Here is a 9,539-nt window from a genome sequence, read left to right as displayed (position 1 = left end):
GTAAAAGTCTCTTAGAAGGAAAAAAAAAGTTCTTTTAAAGTACAACTATAATTTGAATTGGCAAGAAAAAAAGTAATTTTAAAAACGACCACATTCAATTTAGAAAGTTTGGATAGTCTTGAAAAGTTCAACATTTTTTTTTCTCAATAGTGAGAGAATCATCGCCCCATAGCATGAAATGTACATCTTTAACATATAAATAACTAGTGCTAATTGTAACGGGAACCATTACAGATGTTCCCCAAACGCTCCCCAACTCCCTTTTTGTGTCATATTCCCTGTAAGCTTCATTGAATAAGACAAATTCTGTGCATTTTTGACTTCAACAAGGTTTTCTTGGAAGGATACCAAATATATTCAAATTCCAAAAGTATTAAAAATCACTCATTCAAGTGTATTTTTAATTTCACTCATTCCAAATGCACGCACGTGCATGCACGTGCACGATGACCATACCTTCTTGTTGGAGTCCCTTATATTTATCTATGTTCGAAATTCAATCCTGTTTGGTTGAAAAACAAGGGAGTTATAGCCATTTCAAGTTTCAGCCAATCATATTGCAGCACACGTGCATGCGCGTTATTCATATTTTTTTTCCTATATGGTATTGTAGGATATCTTAATGTATGACTATGTTTAAAATTTCAAAACATTTCGTCAAAAAACAAAGGAGATATAGCCATTTCAAGTTTCAGCCAATCAGATTGCAGCACACGTTCATGCGCGTGATTTATTGAATTTTTTTGTATATCATATTGCAGAATATACTAATGTATGACTATGTTTTAAATTTCAAAGCATTTCGTCGTAAGATAAATGAGATATAGTCATTTAAAGTTTCAGCCAATCAAATTGCAGCACACGGGCATGCGCGTGATTTCTTAAAAATTTTTATACCATATTGTAGAATATCCTATTTTTGACTATGTTTAAAATTTCAAAGCATTTCGTCAAAAAACAAAAGAGATATTGAGATTTTTGTTTCAGCCAATCAGAGCGAAGCTCACGTGCACGCACGTGAGTTCGTGCTAATTTGACAGTGTCATGATATTAACTCTATCAATATATCATTATGTAATAAGTTTCAAAGCATTTTATCAAAAAATGTAACATTTATGGCCATATTAAGTATATCAGTCATTTCACTCACTTCACGTGCCCGCACGTGCAGGCGTATGCGCGCAAAATGACCTTCCTTCCGCACACCTACACTACACACCCATTAACCTTAAAAAGGTTTTAACTTAGATTGGTGAACAGTTTCTGAGAACACTTCCGGACAAAAAAGTACCGGAGAAGAAATAAGAAGAAAAAAGAATAATAATAATAACTAGTGCTAATTGTAACGGGGACCGTTACAGATGTTCCCCAAACGCTCCCCATCTTCCGTTTTGATACCTTTCTCTACAAACTTCACTAAAGATGTGTAACACTTTTTTATATTTAATACAATTTAAATATTTTAAGAAGTATTTTAATGGCAAACAAGGGCGTTCCATGTTATAGAAATATTTAGAAAAGGCAGTTTTCCTATTTCAACAAGAAATTTAAAAAAAGCACTCAGACTCAGTACCATGCGAGTCGCAATATTTAGAAAAGACCCTCTTCTCTGTAAACAAAAGACACCCGGCGTATCATGTGAATGGTTGTATTTAGAGGGTTCGTATATGGGAGATTATTAACTCACAAAGATTTTTTTAAAATAAAAAAACCCACTCACACGGCGGACCATGTGAATGGCAATGTTCAGACATCACTGCTAACTTTGACACAAGTAAACTATATATATGTATTCAGAAAAGATTGTTTTCCTTTTAATAAAAAAAACACCACTCACATGGCGGACCATGTGAATGGCAATGTTTAGACATCACTGTCCCCTTACTATTTGTTAACTTTGACACAAAGTAACCTATAGTTGATTAAAAACAGGCCCTGCATCAGACAGCCTGCATTACTATAATAGTGTCTTAATGTGTATACAAGAAACATGTTGTCATCCCATGAGAATCCCTCGCAAGGCATATAAAGACACAGATTGCAATTCAAGACATATAAGATTTTGTAATTTTTCGGAAACATTTTTTAAGAAAGGAACTTTGTCTTTCTTTTTTTCAACATTACACTTTTTAGTCTTCCGAAGGGTCATCAGACAGCCTAGGAGACGACGACAATGTCATTCCGTATATTTTACTTTTTCGCTGTGCAATGCAAGGGTTCATCAAGACGTCGCAATGTCATGATGCACGACACTGATTCCTCCTTTCAGAGCTCTCCATGCCAAGAAGAAAAATATTCCTCTAGCGTATATAAGAAAAAAAAATACCCCTCACACGGCGGACCATGTGAGAGGCGGTAAGTATATGAAAATGACTGTCTGACTATTTTTCCACTAATTAAACCTGTAAGGTCTAAGTATGCCACATAACAAACAACACATAACAAATGCTTTATGTCCAAAATGTATTGAACACCGTTTCGCCCTGTAAGGGCTCATCAGGCCGCCTAGCAGACGACGACAGTGTTTTTTTTTTTTGTTTTTTTTTGTTTTTTTTTTTTGTTTTTTTTTTGTTTTTTTAACGTTTTTTCTCATAATCAATTAACATGTATGACAATAAATGTACAATAAACATATGCTCTATATTAAAATGGACATGAATTGAATAAAATCTGTATATAGCTTTAATCATTATTATCGCGCATCTGTAGAACATTTAAATTAATAAGTTACATCGTGCATTTTCTCTCTTATCCAATTAACATGTATGACAATAAATGTACAATAAACACAATTGTTATATTACAATAGACATGAGTTATATAGAATCTGTATGTACATTTTGCATTCTCATTGTGCATCTATCGAACAGTTGTTACATTGCTTTACAAATTTTACAATTTAATAGAAATCGCATCATGGAAACTATAATACAAATGTTCAATTGTCACATTTGGATCTTCTGGGAAGTCTTTTGCGAGCACCAAGTCGAGACAAGAGCCACTCTCTGTCGTTGGCTTGTTCACAAGTTGTTGGTAGCCATAGCTTGTAAACAACGTTTTTAGAGATGGTTTTCCAAAGTAGTTGTCATTGAAATCGCCCAGAATCAACACTGGGGAGGATATTTCTTGATTGATTTGGGATAATAGAGAGCTGATTTTGGCTTTAAACTTATCCATTGGATATATTGGAGGTCTGTATATCACGAACACCGCTACCGCTGTTGGTTCTAATATTTGTATTGACACACACTCTAAGTCCTTTACTTTGGTCGTGTACCTTGTATGTTTGACATCTTTTGTAAATATTGCGACCCCACCCTTAGCCTGTGATTTTAGTTGTCGAAATATGGGATCAGAGGATGTGTATGCATCCTCTCGATAGACTGCGTGAACATCTGAGTTTGGAATTAAGCTGGGAGGTACGTAGTCTTTCTTGGTAAGCCATGTTTCTGTGAAACATATAACTTGGGAGTCATTCACAAAACCAGCGTTTTCAATGTCTTTCCTATGTGAGAGGAGACCTTCTGTATTATGCAACAATAGTTTCAGACAATAACATTTGTCATCAACACCAGTTTGGAGGAGGTAATTTGGCATGCTAGAAAGTGATTCCTTAATTTCTGCTGACGCAAAAATACAATCTGTGTCAAAATGCAAGATGTTGAGTCCTTGTAATGTAGTTGTTCTACTTAATGCTACATATGCCATTCCTGGTTGAAATATCTTTTGAAGTGAAACTACTACTTGTGTTGTTGTCATCCCTTGCACTTTGTGAATGGTTGCTGCCCAACCCAGCTTAAGTGGCAATTGTTTTCTGAGTGCATTTCGTCCTACAAGAACATCTTCATATGGCGTTATACGGACAGCTTTTTCTGATCCTTGTACATTTGAAACTGTGGTGGAGATGGCTTTTCTGCCAATGTTTTCGTTATCAAATTGTATATATACCGCATCGATGTCATTTCCCCTGACCTCTATAGCAGATATTGTACCAAATGCGCCATTAACAAGACCATCTTCTGTATCAATGTTTCTTGTTAGCATAACCCGTGCATTGATTCCAAGTTTGATTATGTCTGGTAGGTTTTCTGGCGATGAGGAGGAATAGGGTAGCTTTCGCAAGAGCAGCGTACCTGAGGTACTTTTTGTGTAATCTTTGGCTGTTGAGTACAGACATGGACTGCAGACTGTTTCTACCATCTGTTCATTGTGTGCATCCACTTCGTTGTTGGTTGAAAATATATGCAAAGCATTCTTTGACTCTATCGGAATTGACTCTTTAGAAACAGACTGAAGGAGTTGTAAGTCTGTTTGTTGCAATGGTTCTCCCCGCAATCGGACTCTTAGACGATTTAACATTTCGGCAAACTTTACATCTTCCTTTTGACGCATGATCTCAGACAGGCTGGCAATTTGGAATAATGGATTCCAGAGATCTAAAATTATGGAATCCTTTAGCTTGTACAGAGGAGATGCCTTCACTGGAGGAAGCTGGTAGAAATCACCAACAGCTAAAATTGCAACATTTCCAAACACCTTCTTAGATTGTTTAATTTGGGTCAGCCTGCCATGGATGTATGTTAGAAGTTTGTGGTCTACCATCGAAATTTCGTCAATGATAAGGAGTTTTAAGTGCTCATATTTTGCTCTTAGCGAGTTTAGGATGTTTTCCCCCAAAGGCGTGTATGGGAGTTTAATATTTTTGCTAATCCCAAATGCTGAATGCAAAGTCATACCGCCTATGTTGAATGCAGCTGTTCCAGTTGGTGCTGTTATAAGCACCGATAAAGCATCAGGTGTTTCAAGTGTTTTGGATAGAATTCTGTTTGTTTCGTGATATATGCATTTTATGAGATGCGATTTTCCTGTTCCTGCTCCTCCGGTTAGAAACAGATGAAAGGGATCAGGAGACTTTTTCCATGCTACTTCAAATACCCATTCTCTTACTTTGTAGAATACTTGTTGTTGAATCAAATTCATTTTTCTTAATGAATCTTGTATTTTGGTAGGAGAAATTTTAGGTTTCTGATATTGTATGATTCCAGCTTGGGTAGATGTAGACGATTTTTTAGAAATCGCCAGAAGTTCGATATCTGGAGATATGTCCTCGTCCTCGTTATTAACTTTGCTTGTATTTTTCTCCTGCAGTGTGAGTCTTTCTGCTTCACATTCAGGGGCTATTGCTGCCCATGCGTCTTCTCCGATGCGGCCCTCCTGTACATCATCCCATGCTTTCTCTAAATCATCTGCATCCCTCTCAAAGCGAGCTCTGTTTTCATTAATGATGTTCAATACGGATCTTTTTCCGATTTTTCCATTGAAAATGTAATGTTCAAAATTGAAGAATTCTTCAGGTTTGATTATTACAGTTCTGTGTGGTAGGTACAGTTGAAGCAATGTCAGGAAGTAATCATTTTCCTGCTTCAAGCGATTGAATCGGGGGTAGCGGATGACAGCTTGTTTTCCTTTCTTTCTTTCTTTTATGTACCCTAGTCCATTATTCAGTTCATAGTGCAATAGCTGTGCACCTTTTTTGGAAGAAGTTGGAGGTCTAGAGGCTGGATAGAGAGAGTAATATGAGCAGAACTCTGCCAAACATTGTTCATCAAATGGTTGTCCAATTGGTCGAGCGTAATATTTGTCAATGATGGAGGACATCCATATATTTTCACTGTTTCCTTTTCGTGATTTCAGTATGTTCAAAGGAAGACTCATCTTAATTGCATTGCTTCCTGTGGGAATGAATACAACTTCTCTTGAGCATTCTTTCAAATGCATGCTGCAAACTCTGAAAACAGCTTCCTGTGCAGACACTTCTCTGTTTTGGACGTAAACCTGAGCAATGTGTTTCATTGCAGTAGCCGCATCCTTGTTGCCCTCTCGTGCTTCTTTTTGTGCATTTCCTATAAGTTCGCCGACTTCGGCTTCTGCTTTGCTGATATATGATAGTATATAAGCTACACATGAGTAAGGGTCCATAACATATTGAATGTCCATGTTTGCATTCCATGCACGCAGTAAAGTTGGATTGTAATTGTTAACCCAACCATCTTCTACGTTTCTTTTGTAATATATCGTGTTTTTCTTCGTATTTGCAGACAGACTTTCCTTGAATTTGGCGTAAGTAATATTACAAGCAAGTAGAATGTCATCAAATGTTAAGTTAGATTCTGTTGAGTTGATTATTCTCCATATATCTTTAACAATTTGTTTTGGAGATCTCTCGGCACCAGATTTACATAGGTGTTCAATTTCCTGAAGTGTTGGCATGTTAGTGGTTTGATTTTTTTCTCTCTCCTTGTTTTCATTGTCTTCCTCTGTGACTTTTACAAGAAACGTTTTGCGTATTGGAGGCCTAGGGAAATTAAATCGACATGTCGTTGAGTTCTTCTTGCATGACTTTGTGTGTGTCTTACTGTGAACCTGTACAGCATTAACAATATCATGGAGTTCAGGATCGCTTTTCTCATTTGGCATGGAACATGATACATATTTATCAACAAAAGTACAGATTTCTTTCTCTGTGTTTTCGTTTAATTTAGGTGCATTCCTGACCCACAATAAACAATGGATATGTGGAGAGCCGCGCTGCTGAAACTCTGTTCGGTAGAAGAAATCCACTACGTCTCCGACTGGTTGTGAAGGGGACATAATTAAGTCTGTGAAAAGTCTTTGCACACGGTTATTAAATAATCGGGCACACATCACAGGGTTTTCCCTTATAAGGTGGCATTTTTCTGTCCATTCTATATCTCCAGGTGATCTTGGGTCTTCCGGGTCTTTTAATGCATTGATTGTTTCATCCCATCTAGTTTCACCAGCGGAAAACGTTATAAACCATGTCGGGATTCCTAACTGCCGAATCATGGCGTATAGATCTTTCATTGTTCTTTGCCAATATGGAGGCGATCCGCGTACTGGTTGTAAGAAACGAAAACCAGCATCTGATTTAAGAATTTTCTGTAAATCATTAGCATTAGTAAGCATTGACGCCGTTACTTTACCTCCATCATTTGTATTTCCTTTCCCTTTCCGTAAGGCTATAGATATGTTTGATCGAATGTTTGACATTTCAATCATGAATTGAGCAAAGAAGATAAACTGATTATCTTTTGCGAATCTTTTGTCGGCGCAAAATAAGCGGGCATTGAAGTATTTTGTAGGGGACAGTTTTATAGGTCGATCTTCAAAGTATCCGAATTTGCCATCTGGATAAAGGTTTGGAAAAGCCATTGCATCCGCTCCTTTTTCCTGGAAGATACTTTGCGGTGTTTGATTTTCACCGGGCGCAATGCAAAAAACTTTGTTCTCTGTGTCTAGATACTCTTGTCCTATATCAACAGGCTGAGAACACGTTTCTACTGGTTGTGTGTGCATTGTCAAATTCTCCTGTTCTGAACTTTCATTTTCTTCATCCGAAGAATTTTCTTGTTCGTCTACTTTAACTAAATCTGAATCGGTTTCTGGGTCAAACCAACTGTCACTGAGTGCTATATTTGAATACCATGGGTTATTTCTTTTCAGGAACTCTATTGCTTCTTTTACCTTTTCTGGTCTAACCCATTCATACTGGTAATGTCCTTTGTATGACAGTTTCCTTTTAAGTTTAACTTTGACCATCTGAGCTTCATTAATAGTTCTAGGCAGAGAAGTCGTGACACTGCTGATGTTCGATGGGACGTTTACAACTTGTCCTTTGACACCTTTTTGTCCACCTTTTGGAAGTGAGAGGAGTTTCATAAAAGGAATTCGAAGAGCAACAAGTTGTCTCTCGAGGTGATTTAAATTTTTTAGCTCCTCGGGTACGATTGTAAGCTGTAATCCATTTACAAGAGCCTGTGGTGGCATGTTACCTGCACACAGATGTCTGTCACATGTAAGGCAGATCCACTCCTTAGAATCGTAAGTATATTGTCCACTTAGACATCTTGTAGCATTACTTGAGAATTTGCCGTTTACATACTTGGAGCGGTTGCAGATCTTTACTTGAGATTTGTAAAGCGTCCTTGCACACACTGTACACGGATATGTTGGGATTTTCTTGATGTTTTTAGTGAATGTTTGCAATGCAACATGAAGATTTTTGCGTCTTTGATTCACAGCTTCTTTTTTCTTAACTTGAATGGTTGGGTTCTTGTGATATTGTTGGAAAAGGAGCCTTTTCAGTTTATGGCGAAATAAAGAATTTGATGCATACCGTTTTATCGAGGACGCTTTTACATTTTCCCTAAAGATGGTATTAGATCTGTACTTCCTGAATGAGTAGTATAGAACACATTTCTTGAAGTTCAAATTTTCGTTGTACTTTTTCTTAGATGCTGATTTAACATGCTGCCGAAATGCTTTGTTTTCTTTGTACTTCTGTTTCGAAGCTGCTTTTGTACGCTCTTGAAATATTAGGTTTTCTTTGTATTTCTTCTTCGAAGCTTCTTTTCTTCGCTGTTGAAACTTCTTGTCCTCTTTGTATTTCTGTTTAGAGGCTGCATTTTTACATTGTTGAAACACTCTATCTTCTTTGTATTTCTTCCTAAAATTTGCCTTTTTACGCTCTTGAAACATTGTATCCTCTCTGTACTTCTGTTTAGAGGCTGCTTTTTTACGCTGTTGATACTGAATGTCTTTTTCGTATTTCTGTTTAGAAGCTGCTTTTTTACGTCGTTGATACTGAATGTCTTTTTCGTATTTCTGTTTAGAGGCTGCTTTTTTACGCTCTTGATACTGAATGTCTTTTTCGTATTTCTTTTTAGAAGCTGCTTTTTTACGTCGTTGCAGTTCTTGATCTGTAGTATATTTCAATTTTTCATGCTTCCTATACTTTTCTCTGTTTTTTGTATACTTTTCTTTTTTCTTGAGAGCCTTTGGATTTTCACTTTGGACACTGAGAACAGCATCATAATGATTCAAATTTCGATGGTAAAGGTATATTCCATGCGTTGCATCGGATTGTGAAGGACTGTGTTTCATCCATTTCCAGTGTGGACCATATTTGGAATACACATATATGTCAACTTGAAGCAAATCTGCGGCAGCAAATATTTCTGTTTCAGTCGCCCATGTTCTTTCGCATCGCATTGAAGTATTTGATAAATATGCTTCTGCATTTTCGCAATACTTGTTTGGAAGAGCGTTAGTCAATTCTTCCTGATGCGTAAGGAGATGATTACAAATATGTGACCTGATTTGAGTATGGTATTCTTCTGTACCGGTGATTATGTAAGACAATGCGCTGAAAAAACAATTTCCATCAGGTTTTGTTTCGTGTAGCAATGATGGATATCCTAACTCTGTAGATGTTCCCTCATTATCAGACGGGCAGTTTATGTTGTCTAGTTTAAAATAGTTCTGCAGTTTTTAATCTCCATGGTCCATTCACTGGACTATATATCAAGGAGGGTTTTAATTCATTTCGCTTAAGTCGTTTTCTTCTTTTGTCTTTGTCTTTTTGTTCCCGGCATGAAAGGGATCTTTTTCTCTTGGCCATAATTGTTGTTTCATTGCACGTGATTAGCTTGATTCAGACCTGAAAAGATAGTTTTATT

General features: G+C 36.9%; 1 protein-coding gene across 1 annotated transcript; it reads right to left on the bottom strand.

Annotated features, from left to right (window-relative positions):
* Nucleotides 1-2,892: 2,892 nt before the first annotated feature.
* On the bottom strand, nucleotides 2,893-9,072 carry LOC134255575 (uncharacterized). The gene has a single exon (XM_062738107.1). It carries the CDS (start codon nucleotides 9,070-9,072, stop codon nucleotides 2,893-2,895), a length of 6,180 nt encoding a protein of 2,059 aa, XP_062594091.1.
* Between the last annotated feature and the right edge of the window lie 467 nt (nucleotides 9,073-9,539).

This window comes from Saccostrea cucullata, unplaced genomic scaffold, assembly GCF_032062105.1.
Source record: "Saccostrea cucullata isolate Sc308-1 unplaced genomic scaffold, CSIRO_AGI_Scuc_v1 ctg935, whole genome shotgun sequence".
Classification (NCBI taxonomy): domain Eukaryota; kingdom Metazoa; phylum Mollusca; class Bivalvia; order Ostreida; family Ostreidae; genus Saccostrea; species Saccostrea cuccullata.
The sequence above is the reverse complement of the archived record's forward strand: the minus strand, read 5'-3'. Positions and strand labels throughout refer to the sequence as shown.

Excerpts from the sequence above, each read along its gene's own strand:
- LOC134255575 (XM_062738107.1), bottom strand. The coding sequence starts at position 9,072 with ATGCGATGCGAAAGAACATGGGCGACTGAAACAGAAATATTTGCTGCC.